Source organism: Bubalus kerabau, chromosome 9 (genome assembly GCF_029407905.1).
Source record: "Bubalus kerabau isolate K-KA32 ecotype Philippines breed swamp buffalo chromosome 9, PCC_UOA_SB_1v2, whole genome shotgun sequence".
NCBI lineage: Eukaryota > Metazoa > Chordata > Mammalia > Artiodactyla > Bovidae > Bubalus > Bubalus kerabau.
Genome location: NC_073632.1, coordinates 41,969,821 through 41,988,055, shown reverse-complemented (window position 1 = coordinate 41,988,055; position 18,235 = coordinate 41,969,821). Strand labels below are relative to the sequence as shown.

Below are 18,235 nucleotides of genomic sequence, written 5' to 3'. Positions count from 1 at the left end.
ACCCCATAGACGGCAGCCTACCAGGCTCCTCTGTCTATGGGATTTTCCAGGCAAGAGTACTGGAGTGGGGTGCCATTGCCTTCTCCCATGAGGAAATGTCCAAAAGATATGTTAGGATAGATCTGAGACAAATTTCAATTATTGTTGAGTTCAGGAAAGGTAAGCTGGGATGTGATAATTCCTGGTGCTATTCCTGCTATTATGTTATAATTCTCAATATTGCTTTAGCTATTTGAGGACTTTTGCTGTTGCATGCAAATCTTAAGATTATCTGTTCTAGTTTTATGAAAAATGCCATTGATTATTTGACAAGCATTGCATTGCATTTGTAGATTGCTTTAGGTAGTATGGACATTTAAAAACTACTGATTCTTGTAATCCATGAGCATGGTATATTGCTCCCTTTTTTTCAGTGTCTTCAGTGTCTTCCCTGAATGTCATGTAGTTTTCAGAGTACAGTTTTTTTACCTTATTGGTTAAATTTGCTCCTAGGTATTTTATTATTTTTTATGAAATTGCAAACAAGATTGCTTTTCTTCACTTCTCTCTTGGTTAGTCAATATTAGTATATAAAAATGCAATAGGTTTCTGTATTTTAATTTTGTATTATGCAGCATTACTGAATTTTTAGTCTAATGATTTTATATTCTCTGCAGCCAAAGATGGAGAAGCTCTATACAGTCAGCAAAACCAAGACTGGGAGCTGACTGTGGCTCAGATCACGAACTCCTTATTGCGATGTTCAGACTAAAATTGAAGAAAGTAAGGAAAACCACTAGACCATTCAGGTATGACCTAAATCAAGTCCCTTATGATTATACAGTGGAAGTGAGAAATAGATTCAAGAGATTAGATTTGATAGACAGAGTGCCTAAAGAACTATGGACGGAGGTTTGTGACACTGTATAGGAGGCAGTGATCAAGACCATTCCCAAGAAAAAGAAATGCAAAAAGGCAAAATGGTTGTCTGAGGAGGTCTTACAAATAGCTGAGAAAAGAAGAGAAGCAAAAGGCAAAGGAGAAAAGGAAAGATATACCCATCTGAATGCAGAGTTCCAAAGAATAGCAAGGGGAGATAAGAAAGACTTCCTCAGTGATCAGTGCAAAGAAATAGAGTAAAGCAAAAGAATGGGAAAGACTAGAGATCTCTTCAAGAAAATTACAGATACCAAGGGAACATTTCATATAAAGATGGGCACAATAAAGGACAGAAATGGTATGGACCTAACAGAAGCAGAAGATATTAAGAAGAGGTGGCAAGAATACACAGAAGAACTATACAAAAAAGATATTCATGACCCAGATAACCACTCTCACTTAACTCTATTGAAATGATAATTTATGGCTTATCAGCCAGTCTATTCTAACTCATTTCTCATGAGTAGAGATTCCCTGGATTTCAGCTTCAGTGAGGAAACCTCTAGCAGGTTCAGTTCAGTCAGTTCACTCGCTCAGTCATGTCTGACTCTTTGCGACCCCATGAACCGCAGCACGCCAGGCCTCCCTGTCCATTACCAACTCCTGGAGTTCACCCAAACTCATGTGCATCGAGTCGGTGATGCCATCCAGCCATCTCATCCTCTGTCGCCCCCTTCTCCTCCTGCCCCTAATCCCTCCCAGCATCAGGGTCTTTTCCAATGAGTCAACTCTTCGCATGAGTCCTAGCAGGTTAGTAAGTTCTTATCTTGAACTTTTAATTGGGTGTCAAATAACATCTCACATAGGCTTCTCTGGAGGTTGAGAGAAAACATTCATCAAAACCAAGGCAATGCTTTATCACTTATTATTTTGATTCTGAATTTTTAGTGTGATGGTTTGGATTGCTAAAATGCAGATTTTTGATAACAATCTGCCAAAATTCTGATTCTTCCAGTCTGGTGTAGGACCTATAACCAGGATCATTTGTGCAGAAACCCAGGGACTCTCATGAAACTGCTTTTCTACTCTTATACTCTGTAAACTTCTAAACTTTGACTCTGTTTATTAATCAAGTGAGTTACATTGGATTTTAAAAAAATTACAGTTTTTTTTTCTATGTGATTTAGACAAATCCATATTTGCAAATTTCTAACAAATTTATTTTCTTGGTGTGCATGTGAGTAATGAGTGAAGTCCCTCAGTCATGTCTGACTCTTTGAGACCCCATGGACTGTAGCCTGCCAGGCTCCTCCATCCCTGGAATTTCCTGACAAGGATACAGGAGTGGATTGCCATTTCCTTCTCCAGGGAATCTTTCCGACCCAGGAATTGAACCTGAGTCTCCCGCACAGAAGGCAGACTCTACCATCTGAGCTACCAGGGAAACCTTGGTGTGCACAGAAATTTCAACAATACAGAATGGACTTATGGGGCTTCCCAGGTGGCACAGTGGTAAAGAACATGCCTGCAAATGCAGGAGACACAAGAGACATGGGTTCGATGCCTGGATCAGAAAGATCCCCAGGAGGAGGAAATGGCACCCCGCTCCAGTATTCTTGCCTGGGGAATCCCATGGACAGAGGAACCTGGAGGGCTACAGTCCATGGGGTCACAAAGAGTCAGACATGACTGAGTGACTGAGCACATACACACACAGTGGAACTATATGTTGGTTCTAACAATGTTATTACAACTTCTGGGATATCCTCATCTGTTTAACACTCAAAAATAGATATTTTAGGTAGAGCTAATAAAGAAAAACTTGTCTAGTTTGTGTTTTGGACATATATATCAAAATGCTTGCTTTTCATTTTTATTTAGACTTTCTTATTTTGATTTCTTTAAGATTCCTGATTAAAAAAAACAACAACAACTTATTTTCAAAAACACAATAATTACCATACTGTGTCTTGAAATTTCCTCAGTGGCTCAGCAGGTAAAGAACCTGTCTGCCAAGACAGGAGAAGTAAGAGATGGGGTTTGATCCCTGATTTGGAAGATCCCCTGGAGGAGGAAAGGCAACCAACTCCAGTATTCTTGCCAGGAGAATCCCATGGACAGAGGAGTTTGGTGAGCTACCGTCCATAGGGTCACAAAGAGTTGGACGTGACTGCATCTGAGCACACATGCACATCTTGAAACTGTATGAGGGCAACATTTCTATTTAGGTTTTGCTCTTATAAAGGAAAAGGCCATGAGTCTTTTCTCTATTACATTTCACTGTGTGAGTGGTTAATGTGCCTCAAAGATACACTGGAATCTAAGTCAATAGGAAAAAAAAAAATTCCTGAGTTTCATGAAAATATCCTAGTGTCTCTCTTTTGCTGCCAAATTTGAAATTTAATACTTTGTTTAATTTTAAAAAAGGACCTTATTTGTACTACAGGGAATGGAGAAGGAGCTGAAGGATGAATCTGAATCACTGCTATCATGGAATCAAAACAATCATAGTGCTTCAGGGTGACAAAAGAACTAAGATTACAATATGCTTACTAATCTTATTGTAAAATACAACTAAACAGAAAAATTTTGGACAAGTTCACAGAGGTCATTAGAAGGATTAAAAGAAAAAACTCCAAATAATTTTGAGACAGACAGATGGGATTCCTATTGAACTGTTATTAAAAATTAAGTCAGAATTAAAAAGAGGATTATTTATTTTTACAGGTACCATCTAGACCCAGCAGGTGCTAAGCTACATTTATTTTGAGGGGCATCGTAACAGAACTGAACATGTGTAAACACTTGGCATTTAACACATAAACACAAGGACTTTCAGTCCTTCCTGGAATACAATCTACACCAACTGGACCCTGCCAAGAGGCCACCATGCCAAGGGACCGTCCTCTTGCCTCTTTGCTTCCTGCATGCTATATTATTTAGCACCAAAAGACCTCAAGAACAAAAGAGCTAAAATACATCATATAAATAGCTAATAGTCCTTTTTATAAAGAAAAATACTTCTTTCAAATATTGCTCCCTAGCACCAATCATCCACATTTCTTCAGGATTATTATAGCTTTTATTATTCTATATATTTAAAATATATATGGAATTATAAACATATAAATAAATTAGGCTGCAATATACATTGTTTGCTGAATGGTTATACAAAATATTTGAAAAATTCTTTTATAACAGGCCATAAAATTCTATCCTTTTTAATAGTTTAGTAGAATTATACTGTATAGCCATGCAATATTGAATGTATATTGATGGATCAGTTCAGTTCAGTCGCTCAGTCGTGTCCGACTCTTTGCGACCCCATGAATCGCAGCACGCCAGGCCTCCCTGTCCATCATCAACTCCCGGAGTTCACTCAGACTCACATCCATCGAGTCAGTGGTGCCATCCAGCCATCTCATCCTCTGTCATTCCCTTCTCTTCCTGCCCCCAATCCCTCCCAGAATCAGAGTCTTTTCCAATGACTCAACTCTTTGCATGAAGTGGCCAAAGTACTGGAGTTTCAGCTTTAGCATCATTCCTTCCAAAGAAATCCCAGGGCTGATCTCCTTCAGAATGGACTGGTTGGATCTCCTTGCAGTCCAAGGAACTCTCAAGAGTCTTCTCCAACACCACAGTTCAAAAGCATCAATTCTTCAGCACTCAGCCTTCTTCACAGTCCAACTCTCGCATCCATACATGACCACTGGAAAAACCATAGCCTTGACTAGACGAACCTTTGTTGGCAAAATAATGTCTCTGCTTTTGAATATGCTATCTAGGTTGGTCATAACTTTTCTTCCAAAGAGTAAGCTGCAATCACCATCCACAGTGATTTTAGGGCCCAGAAAAATAAAGTCAGCCACTGTTTCTACTGTTTCGCCATCTATTTCCCATGAAGTGATGGGGCCAGATGCCATGATCTTCATTTTCTGAATGTTGAGCTTTAAGCCAACTTTTTCACTCTCCTCTTTCACTTTCATCAAGAGGCTTTTTAGTTCCTCTTCACCTTCTGCCATAAGGGTGGTATCATCTGCATATCTGAGGTTATTGATATTTCTCCTAGCAATATTGATTCCAGCTTGTGCTTCTTCCAGCCCAGCATTTCTCATGATGTACTCTGCATATAAGTTAAATAAGCAGGGTGACAATAGATGTACTTGATGTACAAGATGACTTGATGTACTCCTTTCCTGATTTGGAACCAGTCTGTTGTTCCATGTCTAGTTCTAACTGTTGCTTCTTGACCTGCATACAGATTTCTCAGGAGGCAGGTAAGGTGGTCTGGTTTTCCTATCTCTTTAAGAATAACGTTCATACTGGTCAACAATACAGAACATGCCAGCAGGAGAGGAGAATAATATGTGGTGAATTACATTAGCTGTAATCATTTTCAGGAAAAGCACAGTGATGTATATATAGCACAGGGAACTCTACTCAATATTCTGTAATAACCTACATGGGAAAAGAATCCTACAAAAAACAGTGGATACATATATATGTATAACTGATTTCACTTTGCTGTACATGTGAAACAAACACAACATTGTAAATCAACTATATGCTAATAAAATTTTTTTAAAGGGCAGTGATATAGAATCTTTGTGGGTTTTATATATTTGCAATCCTGTGATCTTATTAGGAGGATATAATAAAGACAATCAAATTATTTATTTTCATTGAATAAGTATTTACTGGCTGCTCACTCTGTTCTAGACCCTGAGGTCACATGGGAACAAAAAACTGGTCCCTGTCTTCAAGGAAATTGAAACTTACACCTAAATTTATTATGCAGTCATTGAAATGACTATAGATAAATGAGAGAATATGAACAAGTTGATAAACAAGTGATAAATAAGGTATCAAATTATGACACCCCAAATTTTTTTTTGGTAATAAAACTTGGACACACAATTTTGCAGTTGTGCTTAGAACTGATTCCCAAGTATTCTTGCTTTAGAAAAGTGTGAAAGTGAAAGTCCTTCAATTGTATCCAACTCTTTGCAACCTCGTGAACAGGAGCCTGCCAGGCTCCTCTGTCCATGGGATTTCCCAGACAAATCTACTGGAGTGAATTGCCATTTCCTCCTCCAGGGGATCTTCCCAACCCAGCGATCGAACTCAGGTCTCCTACACTGCAGGAGGATGCTTTACCATCTGAGCCACTAGGGAAATCCTAGAATGCTGTACCTGGCCTTACAGTATATTTTAATTCCCAACATTTTACAACTGTAGAAACTGAAACTTAGATTAAATAACCTGCCATACAAGTAGTAATTCATAGAACTGCAATTAGACACCAGGGCTCCTCTTCATATAAAGTGTAAGTAGTTCTTATCTATTAATTCTACATAATCCCAGTTCCTGAACATTCACAACTCAGCCTCGTATCAGTTGTCTGACTAAGAGCTAGTCTCTGGACACTGCACTTTTAATGGTGACATTGACAATAACTAAATCACTGAAGTGTGTTGAATAATAAATATAATGGGCTTTAGTTTTGTATTACTACATAACACATTATCACAAGCCTATGGTTTAAAATATCACCCATTTATTATCTCAGAGTTCTGTAGACAAAAGTTCCAGCATGATGGCTGGGTTCTTTGTTTAAAATCACCAAGGCTAAAATCAAAGAGTTGGCCAAATTTTATTTCTTTTTGAATACTCTGGGTGGTGGGGGGTACCCACTACCAAGTGCATTCAGGTTGTTAGAAGAATTTGGTTAGTTGTAGTTGCAAAACTGAGGACCCTGTTTACTTGACAGGTGGCCCCTTCATCTTCTAGCAAGCCATGGCCTCTTGAATCCCTCCTGTGCTTCAAATCTTGCTGACTTTCACCTTCCTCTTCTGCCCCACAGGTTCACTGGATCACATTGAGTCCAAATGGATAAGCCAGGATAGTCTCCCAATTTTAATTAATGTCAGCTAATTAGCAACCTTAATTACATCTGCAAAATCCTTTTTTGCCTTGGAAGGCAAACACATGCATAGTTGTGTAGAATGGGGGAACTTCTTGGGAGAAGATTCCTAACTCTGCCTATCCCAGAATGTTAATTTGATTTAAGACCAATAGCAAGAGCTCATCAGTTTCTATGAGGATGATAGAAATGCTAAGCTACCCCTTTGTTCTCTTGTCCTCTGCCTTTTGATGGGATGGTTAGAGAAGGAAATGGGGGCAATCCCCTTCTTAAGCAAACTGTCTTTTTCTCCATTTAAAAACTTTGAACCTTGGAGTAATGGCATTTATGAAGGCAGTAAATGCTGTGTGGAAAAACTAGGACCAACATAAGGACCACTTCCAGAAAGGGGGAACCTTGCAACTAAAAATGGCATGTCCTCCTTTAAGATGGACCTTTAAGATGGCATGCATGCTGTATCTTAGTTCCCCAACCAGGGATCAAATCTGTGCCCTCTGAAGTAAAAGCACAGTCTTAACCACTGGATGGCCAGAGAAGTCCCCCTTAGGGATTCTTTACCATGGACTTCAGTGAAGTATATCTGTGCAATAAAGAAAACACAAAAGAGAAGAACTTAAATGAAAAGTGGGAAACTAGTCAGATACATGCAGTCTGACCAATGGAAAACAATGGGCTTGTGTGCTCAGAGGACCAGTAACATTATCACTAATCAGGACTATTGCCCAAGTATTACACCTCATACATTACAGTCCACACTCCCAAGTGAGAAACCAGACCTCTCACCTGCACCCTGAATTCGTATCAATGGGAAAGAACCCAGGAATCTGGGGGCATGCCACGAAGTTGGGATAAAAATGGTAATATAGAACATTAGGTTGTCTTTTATTATTTTAGTATAAAATACAAAAAAATTGGTAATTCTATAATTATAAATAAGTCTATAAACTTATTTCCAGTTTTAGAAATAAGGTATTATCTTACCACTGTGACGTATGTGTCTGTTCAAAACGTTAACTAAAGGCAAAATGAAAGAAAGGGTTTAAGATTCAAATTGTTCCAGAATTGGTCAGATGCAATATTTCAAGGCTGGTTCTGGTGTCCTTTTGACATGTCTCCAAGATTGTTTGTATACCTCTTTTCTTTCTGGTATAATAAGATGATCCAAACTCATTTGCATTTTCTTTGTCCCATCTCTGTAATCAGTCATTTCTCCTGATTTCTGTAACTAGAGATTGGTATTGAGAAACCAAGATCTTGGTTTTATTTGTGCTCACTGCTCTGACTTTCCATAGCTTTTATGTCCCCTAGCAGACAGACATAGGAAATATAAAATGGAACAGTGTGAGATGATATGAAATAATGTGCTCCCACTTACCTCAAAGGACATAGAAAAAAAAGATAAAGTGATTATTTGAAGTGAGGAAGAGAAACCAGTTACTACGTCACAACTATATAGAACTTTCTAAATTCTTTCTTCCATTTTACCTTTAGTTAATATTTTGAACAGACAATTATTGTACCATCCAAAACCTTAGAAAGCTAAGATTTCAGTAAGCCTTGGAAAGTTCCATGGAAAAAGAGATTACTAATATTCTTACTTGCTACATGAACCATATCATTGTTTGGTATAGAAATAAGACAACTAAAACAACGTTTTTGATCACTGACAGAACACTATTATTTTTTATTTATTTTTTTCTTTTTTTTTAATTTTATTTTTAAACTTTACAATATTGTATTGGTTCTGCCATATATCGAAATGAATCCACCACAGGCATACACGTGTTCCCCATACTATTTTTTTTTAAACTTGTGTTACTGCAGACTAACCAAAAATAATGGGTGAAAGATCTCAGAGCATCTCAAAAGACATGTAAAGTATTTAGTTTAATGAAAATTCATGTTGTACATTCAGAAATTCTTGACTGAGATATTAATTTAATAACAATTCTTTTAGCCTTGATTTTTATCTTTAAGGCTATGCCACTCTCACAAAATGGATTAATGTTTAATTTACAAACGTTGTAAGAAACCAGATGATGGAACATTTAGAAGCTTAACTCAGCCTCAGATTAAACACTAGCTCATACCAGTGAAGATTTGTACATTGAAAGGAATAAAAATGTCCTGTAGGATCAAATACTGGGTTTAGTGGAAACCTGAGAATCATTATTGAAGAGCAGCTTATGCAGGTTAGCTAACAGAATATTGAGTGAAAACTCCAAAGAGATGTTTGCACAGATCTGAGACAAATGTTAATTATGTAGAATATACAAAAGATGGGCTGAAACTTCTGTAACATCTAATAAAAAAATAAAGAGCAACGGAAGGCATCATTTAAGTGATGGACAAGTCTGGGCATTTTGAAAAACTGATTTAAATATTCAGTGAGTTAAGAAGGCTTTTGGATATTTCCATAGCCAGTTTTACATGGGATGATATAAAGAAATGAAGAATGCACACCTGCCCTCTGAGATATATCTAAACGATTTTACTAACCTCCCTTCAGGCCCAGCAAAGTTGTTTCTATAACTTTCAAATATTATACATCCTTTTGTGTGTTGTACCGTCCTCAAAGTTAAGTAAATATGACTTACTGGCCACATACATTTCTCTTTAGTATCTCCGACAGTTTTGACTACTTTATTACCGGGGTCCAGCTCCAGTTGGATCCAGGGATTCCCTCAGGAGGACTGTGTTGGCGATTAGAATAGCAAAGCAGAGAGATTTTAGAGGCTCATTGTAACTGATTTAGGCGAAAAATCAATAAAGTTCGTGACACCGAACTTGCTCTGACTACGGAAGCCGCAGGCACCCTCTCGAATCGCTGAAGATGCCCCACCTTAGGCACCTTCTCCAGTGGGTCTTAGAAGCCCAGGCAAGTAAGTGGTCCCAGAAGACCTCCATGCTCCAATTATTTTGGCCTGAAGGAAGATCAGAAGAGAAAAGGAGGAAAAGGAAACAAGAAAGAACGGCACGGGGAGACCAAGCTTTGAGAAAGGCCTGTAGCTTTATTTTGAAAGGGAGCTTATATACCTTAAGTTGTGCATAGAGGATAATTGGGGTGTGAAATCTTGCAAAGTCAGCAGTCTTTGATCCTTATCAAGACCAGGCTTTCTTTTCTGCAAACTTATCATATACAAATGGTTTAGGTGATTTACATCATCTTCTGGCCAGAAGGCCTGTTAACATTTTATGACTCTGATAAAGGTTTGTCAACCATAAGACTTATTTTCTCTAAGAGTAATTATTTTAAAGTTTGGCACCATCCTCCGAAGGTGTTAGATAAAGTTGCATTCCTATAGGGCAAAGGTGCAGTGGGTTTACAACAAGGAAAGAATTTATTACCTTAAGGGTCTAAAGTTGTTAGCATCAAGGCCACTACTTATTTTTTCTATGTACCAACTATATTAATTAATACACTTTTAAGGATACAATACAGGGGATGTGGAAACTTGGCAGCAAGCATTGGCTCAACAATGAAATCTTCTACTAGTTCTAACAATTTCTAACTATCCGAGAGGCTGTATACTATTGGAATATCTTAAGCTTCCCGTGCCTCTCGGGGTTGGGAGACTGTAAACTATGCATAGCTGTAGGAGTCCGGGTAAACCTGTCAGGCAAGTTAGAGAGCCCTCTGAGGGGTTTAGATTGAAACACTCCTATTATGCCCAGGAGGCTAATTAGCTAGAGCTCTAAATTGATTCCTTCAGAGAAAAGGTGGTCAGGGATAGCCCCCCCCCCGTGACTGTCAGAGGAGTTGGTGAAAGTCATGAAGCAGTAAAACAGACTCTGGTTTTGGGGTAGATGCTCAGGCAGGCCCAGAGGGGCATCCCTCGAATTCTGGCTCACCTTGCCCACCAGAACTCTCCCACATGACCCTGTCATGGGTGGGGACTCCCGGCACTTTATTGTTTCTGAGCAACCTGATATCCTTTCCCTAATATCAACAGAATCTTATTCAATTTGTTTATCCACACTGGGCTACCAGCTGACATTCTAGAACACTACTTATTGGTCAAATCAAACTCTGCAAGGAGTATTTCTTCCTCAGCAACACATCAATCCCTAACACCCCTAAGGTTGTATCAGAGTGAATCCTGCTTCATCAGTTGACCTCTAACAGTGAGTAGTAATAGGGTAGACTTAGCCTCTTTCAAGTCTTACCCTCTCTTCAGCACACAAACACATTTAATTTTTTCTCCTTGGTTTGCTGGGTTTCCCCCCACCTCTCCCTTTATTTTAGACTTCAGTGAAAGAATAAGGAGAAACAAGATGTCCTTTCTCTCTACTGTCACTTTCTCCTATATTCATCATGAAGATATATACAAGTCTTGCCAATGCTGAGATCCTGTATGAATCCACCCCATAACCAACTCTTCTCTTGCATCTGTGACAAACAACTCATGATTTTATCTTAAAGCTGTGCAAGACAGACTGAACTATTAATAGCAAAGAAGTGGTATTCAGAATGTTTGTGTGGACTGCCTAATACGCTTTCAACTTCTCTTAACATTCAGTGTCTGGAATTTGTATTTTCTAGGTGGTTGTTTGGGGCATTGTGGGGTGTCAGGTGGTTTGTGATATTGACTCATTTTCATCTTTGCTTGCACTTCAACTATAGTTTCTATTTATGAACTTCTGCATTTGTCCATGTTATACAGTAAAAATGCTGCCTTACCTCACTCCACAGTATGAATTCTCCAAGGTTTTTCATGGAAACGTTGTGATGCCATGTCAAAATAGTGCTACAGATATTGAACCCATTCTTTGCAGGTTATCAGTCTATTCTGTTCTCAGTTCTCAATAGTTGAGATTCTGTGGATTGCAACTTGAGTGAGATAACTACAAGCACGTTGGTAGAACTCTAACTGAATCTTCAATTGAGAGGTAAATTGTTGTTGTTGTTGTTTATTCACCAAGTCTTATCCCACTCTTTTGTGACCTCATGGACTATAACGCATCAGGCTTCTCTATCTATGGGATTTCCCAGGCAAGAATGCTGGAGTGGGTTGCCATTTCTTCTCCAGGTGATCTTTCCCACCCAGGGATCGAACCCACATCTCCTGTATTGCAAAGCAGCATGCCCCAAAGACTTCTCTGAAAGTTGAGATAAAACATCAATTGAAACAAAGATAGTGAATTAACATTATTTTGATTCTCATTTTTGGAAAGGCTAGGTTGTTAAAATGCAGATTTCCAAGTTACACTCCCCAGAAATTCTGATTCTGCCAGTCTGAAATAGGGCCTACAATATGAAAGCTTGTCCAGACTCCTGGGTGATTCTAATACAGGTGATTTTTTTTTCTCTTCCTTAGCAAACTAAGCCCAACTTTTATTTCCCTTTAATGATAAGGTGGTCTTTCTCAGGTGGTTCAGTGTACAGAATCTGTAGGCAATGCAGGTTCAATCCTTGTGATGGGAACATGTCTTGGAGAAGAAAATGGCTACACACTCCAGTTTCCTTGCCTGAAAAAACTCATAGACAGAGAAGCCTGGCAGGCTATCGTCCATTGGGTCAAAAAAGAATCAGATACCACTTAGTGACTAAACAACAACAGCAGTGATCAAATGAGTTAGATTGTTTGAAAGGATTAAATGTTGCTTTGTGATTAAGCTATATTTGCAAAATTTTTAACAAATTCATTTTCCTAGTGTGCACAGAAATTTTTAAAAAGTACATAACTGAAATATATGCTGGCTCTAAATGTAATATTATTAGAACTTCTTGGATTCCCTCATCTATTTAACAATTAGGAATAGATTTCTTCCTAATAAAGGGCCCCTAGACAAGGGCCCTGTCCTTTCCTCACTCAGACCCATCAGCAAATCTTACTTCCTGACAAAAAAAAATTATTAATAGTAAAGTCTTAGATATGTATTTAAAAATAGAATAGATTTCTCTGCCAGAGCTAATAAAGAAATGTTTGGCAGGAATGATTTTTGAAGATGTATCTTTAGACTGCTTCCAATTTTTGCTTTCATTTTCTTTTTTAGACTTATTTCAGGATTCTGATTAAAAAAATACAAAACTTCTATTGGAAAATATAACAATTACCAAATAGTATCTTGCAACTATATGAAGGAATATTTCCAGTGTAAATCCAATTGGTATTTCTCCCACACAACATATACCACAATTCATCTGTTAGAGCATATTAAATCCAAGAACCTCAAAAGCTTCTTTCAGACACAGTAGATTCTTCATGTAGCAGAAGAAAAAGAGAAGTTAAAAGTACATTCATTAAAGAAATGTCTACTTCTAAAACAATGAAAAGCATGTAATGTGTAAACATATAAGATCATAGGAAACTGTATGATAAAATGTTTAAGACCATGGACTCTGTTGCCAAATTGTCTGGCATCAAATTGAAAGGTTGTTGCTGAGCCGTGAAAGACACTGGGATTCTTGGCCTCCAGAGGAGAACAATTCAATCTGAGGCCAGCGACAAAGTTTGATTGCTCAGAGATTTTGTGTAATAAAGTTTTATTAAAGTATAAAAGAGATAGAGAAAGCTTCTGACACAGACATCAGAAGGGGGCAGAAAGAGTGCCCCCTGATAGTCTTTAGCAGGATGTTATATAGCTGCTAGCAGTCAGCTAATTAAAAAAGGAAATGTCTCAAAACTCATGAATGGCACCAGGCCCCTCACCCACAACATGCATTTTGAGATAACATTGGCACAGTGTGAGTTGTCCTGGACCATAAAAAGATTGACATGAATCTTGAAGAAACGCAGGTGTCCAAGCAAATACAGTCTCATTAACGTAGCTTAAGAGAACATTTGCTTGAGTAAAACATACTGGTTTGTCAAAGTCAGTTCTGAGTCATAGGCAAGACCTGACTTGAAGACAGAGTCTAGGATAAATACATAGTTCATTAACATAGCATAAGATAAACATTTCCATAAGAAAAATGCATTGGTTAGCTTGAGGTTTGAGAAAAGTTAAGTTCTGGTGGAACCAGGTGTCCTCCTTATGTCAACACGGAATTTTTAAAAGAAATCTCTTTTTAAAAGAAACCCCTTTTAAAATTTCTATAGAGAAGGGGGAAATATCTAACACTTGTAGTTTGTTTCCTCCTGCTGCTTAAGAGAGAGAGAAAAAACATCTGACATTTGCAGCCTATTTCCTCTATTTCAAGACCCTGGCCTTTCTGCCTGTTGCCCTCTCAAAATCTTGCAGCTCTGTTAACTGGGCCACCTTAAGCAGTTTGCTGATTTACTCACCTGTATGTTTGAAATCATGATAATATTTCCTTCAAGGCAACCACTTTAACTTAGTATCTTCCTTTCCTCATCTTTAACATAGTGGTAATAACAATATCTCTAGCAACAAAGGGTTCCTGTGAAGATTAAATGATATACTATATGTAAGCTGGTTTCTCTGGTAAACGAGTTGATCCATATTGAAAGTTCAGGAAGTCTTAGTCATCATTGTAAATACTAAGAATTCGAATTGTATTTTATCTGTTTTTACTTTTAGGTGTTGATTATGGATGGTGAAGACAAATATTTATTTAAATTTAAAGGCTATAATTTTACACGTCCTTTTGTTAATATTGACTTACTAAAAAATCTAGATGACTTTGAAATTAGAGATGATGATGTCTTCCTCATTACATACCCCAAATCTGGTAAGTCTGAGGAGTGGCCACCCGTTTCATTCTTTACTCTGGTTTGGTAATACATGTGGACAGATGTACTCTTATCCAGACTTTGACAGTAGCCCAGCCAACAATTAGGTAGCCATTTAGGATCAGAAGAAGGGTTAAACAAACCTCATGTGTCTATCTTATAAGGTCATTTGGACGACCCAGAGGGATGGAATGGGGAGGGAGGAGGGAGGAGGGTTCAGGATGGGGAACACATGTATACCTGTGGCAGATTCATTTTGATATTTGGCAAAACTAATACAATTATGTAAAGTTTAAAAATTAAAAAAAAAAAAATAAGGTCATTTGAAATGCTTATACTGTCATCTCTGTTAGCACCTATGAAGAAACCAAATAGGAAGCCAATAGCCCACCAGGTTCCTCCGTCCATGGGATTCTCCAGGCAAGAATACTGGAGTGGGTTGCCATTTCCTTCTCCAGGGGATCTCCCCAACCCAGGGATTGAACCCAGGTCTCCTGCATTGCAGGCAGACGCCTTAACCTCTGAGCCACCAGGGAAGCCCTCAGGAAACCAATAGGAGATACTTATTAAATGCTGCCCTTGGTCTGAGAATGAAGAAAATACATTTAAAAGAAAAAAAAAAACAAAACAGGATTTTTGTTAGGAGCATATCTCAGCCAGAACTAATTCATGATTTCGTAGTTCTCTAATTGCTTTGTACTTCCATATAATAAGAAACCCCAGTAGCTCAGAGGGTAAAGAATCTGCTTGCAATGCAGGATACCTGGGTTCAGTCCCTGGGTTGGGAAGATTCCTTGGAGAAAGAAATGGCAAGCTACTTCAGTATTCTTGCTTGGAGAATTCCATTAACAGAGGAGCCAGGCGGGCTACAGTCCAGAGGGTCATGAAGAGTTGGACACAGTTGAGTAACTAACACTTTCCATATAATAAGAAAATAAATTTCTCTAGGACAAATTGTCCTCAACATGAAATTTTTACAACTTGTTTTTTTTTATATTGGGCTTCCCTGATGGCTTAGATGGTAATGAATCTGCCTGCAATGTAGGAGACCTGGGTTTGATTCCTGGGGTGGCAAGATCCCCTGGAGAAAGGAATGACTACCCACTCAAATATTCTTGCCTGGAGAATTCCATAGACAGAGGAGCCTAGTGGGCTACAGTCCATGGGGTCCTAAAGAGTCAGACACAATTTTTCATATCAGACAATTTTTTATATTACACTGTTTAGAACGTAAGATGACCGGGGCCAGTGAAGCGATGTTGTATGAAGTGAATAATGGTCTCAAAGACACATTGGAATCTAAGTCAATGGAAATAAAAACATTCCTGATTTTTATGAAAATACTCCAACTCTTCCTTTTACCATCTACTTTGAAATTCATGACCTTGTTTACTTCCCTGAAATAGTAATACATCCCTTTACTCCTGGATTTTCCCACTCTGCACAACTTATTAACACCTCTGATTTGGTGATTATTTTTCCTCCCTTAGTTATCAGTGGCATCTCGGTCTGCCTAATTTTAGTTCAAACACTGAAGTCCATATCTAGTTTTTCCTTTATCCTTAATTTTGCCCAAGTATTTTGTCAAGAAATAATAAGTAAGCAAAAAAAGTGAAAGAGGTCTTGAGCTCTTAATTTGTCTATTCTTTTAAATGACAAAGCTTCTATATGCAAGACAGCAAAAGAGACACAAATATAAAGAACAGACTCTTTGACTCTATGGGAGAAGTCAAGGGTGGGATGATTTGAGAGAATAGCATTGAAACATGTATATTACCATATATGATATAGATAACCAGTCCAAGTTCAATGCGTGAATCAGTGCACTCAAATTGGGTGCACTGGGACAACCCTGAGGGATGGGATGGGGAGGGAGCTGGGAGAGGGGGCTCAGGATGGGGGACACATGTACACCCATGGCTGACTCATGTCAATGTATGGCAAAACCCACTACAATATTGTAGAGTAATTAGCCTCCAATTAAAATAAATATATTAATTTTTTTTTAAAGAAAGGAGACTAAGGAAATGGAAACAGAGTTAGTCAGAGAAAATTTTGGAAACAGACTTTACTTGAAGTAGAGAAAACCGAGCTGAAGGATGAATCTGATTCACTATTATTATGGAATCAGAACCCCCACAGCTCTTCAGAGTGAAAAAGGAAGTAAAACCCTTGATATCATCTCTAATAATTTTAATGTAAAACACAAACAGAAAACTTGGACCAATTCACTGATGCCTTTAGGGTGGTAAAAAGAAAGAAACTGCTTCAGATAGTTTTGAGATGGATGGCATTATTATTGACATTTATTGTTAAAAATTAATTCAAGGTCGAAAACAAGATATATATTTTTACAGGTACCATCTGGACTCAGCAGATATTAAGCTTGATTTACTATGAGGGACATCGTAACAGAACTGAAATTGTGAACACAGCTGAAAGAATCCCCTTCCTGGAATACAATCTACACAAAAGCGACTTTGAGAAGAGACCATCCCCTCGCCTCTTTTCTTCCCACCTCCCGTACTATTTAGCACCAAAAGGTCTCAAGAACAAAAAAAATAAAGTATGTCACACAAATAGTTCATGAACCTTTTGAACAAACAAAATTAGTTTCTTTACATAATGTCCTCCCAAACCCACTCATTCACATTCCTTCTAATGTGATTATTATATTCTTTCTGATATTGTTCTTAGTCTCCCAGTCCTGTCCGACTCTTCACAACCCCACGGATTGTAGCCCATCAGGCTCTTCTGTCCATGGGGATTCTCGAGGCAAGAATACCGGAGTGAGTGGGTTGCCATGATCTCCTCCAGGGGATCTTCCCAACCCAGAGATTGAACCCAGGTCTCCCATGTTGCAGGTAGATTCTTTAGAGTCTCAACCACCAGGGAAGCCCATGAATGCTGGAGAAGCCTATCCCTTCTCCAGGGGACCTTTCTGACCCAGGAATCAAACCAGGGTCTCCTGTACTGCAGGTGGATTCTTTACCACCTGAGCTACCAGGGAAGCCCTGGTACCTCCTATACCCCACCAAATAAAAATATTACTTTACACATTAAAGCTATATATGAAATTGTAACTATATACATGGATTGGGATCTCACACACATTGTTTGCCATGTAATTATAAAACATATAGCAAAAATGATTTTGCCATCACATAAAATTCTATTGTCTTTAACAGTTTAGTAGGATTTTATTCTATGACTATATGTACAATATATATGATTGTGAATTGATGAGCAGATTAAGTTTTAGAAAATGTCTGTACCATACTGCAACAAGCAGTCTTATAGATCTTCACACTTTTTTTGTTCTGGTGAAGTGTTTTCCTAAAAGTGAAAATTTCAGCTTTAGATGACCAAATTTTTAAATGTTTGTAGGTATTATCTACTTGCCTTATAAAATCTATCACTGACACTTCATCAAATAGCATATAAGAATGTTTTTTTCCTTACACACTCACCAAAGAATGAAATAATAAATCTTTGCTAATGCGTTAGGTAAGAACTATCTTATTCTTGATTAACTGTAGTCCTTTTGGTTTTAGTAAACTTGAGCCCTTTTCTGTTTATTTCCAGGCCTTGAAATATCCTTTATATCCTTTGCCTATCTTTCTTAAAATTTGTCTTTATTTACTGTTTGCTTGAAGCGTTTGTATGGGGTAAAAATTGTTCCACTTAACAGTTACCTTTAAAACTTGTTGAATGCATTTAATTTCATGTAACCAACTTAACAATTTTTCCTTCATAGTATCTTGCTATCAAATTTTGTTAATAAACACTTCCCAGCTAGAAAGATTGTGCAAATACT

General features: G+C 38.0%; 1 protein-coding gene across 1 annotated transcript in view; it reads left to right on the top strand.

Annotated features, from left to right (window-relative positions):
* Positions 1–10,814: 10,814 nt before the first annotated feature.
* Positions 10,815–18,235, top strand: part of LOC129660000 (amine sulfotransferase-like) — a 28,105-nt gene continuing 20,684 nt past the window's right edge. Inside the window, exons 1-4 of the mRNA XM_055591466.1 lie at positions 10,815–10,906; positions 11,558–11,671; positions 14,267–14,417; positions 16,776–16,984. Of these exons, the coding sequence (XP_055447441.1) occupies positions 14,276–14,417; positions 16,776–16,984 (351 nt within the window). The 5' untranslated portion in view covers positions 10,815–10,906; positions 11,558–11,671; positions 14,267–14,275. The remainder of the gene's footprint in view (positions 10,907–11,557; positions 11,672–14,266; positions 14,418–16,775; positions 16,985–18,235) is intronic.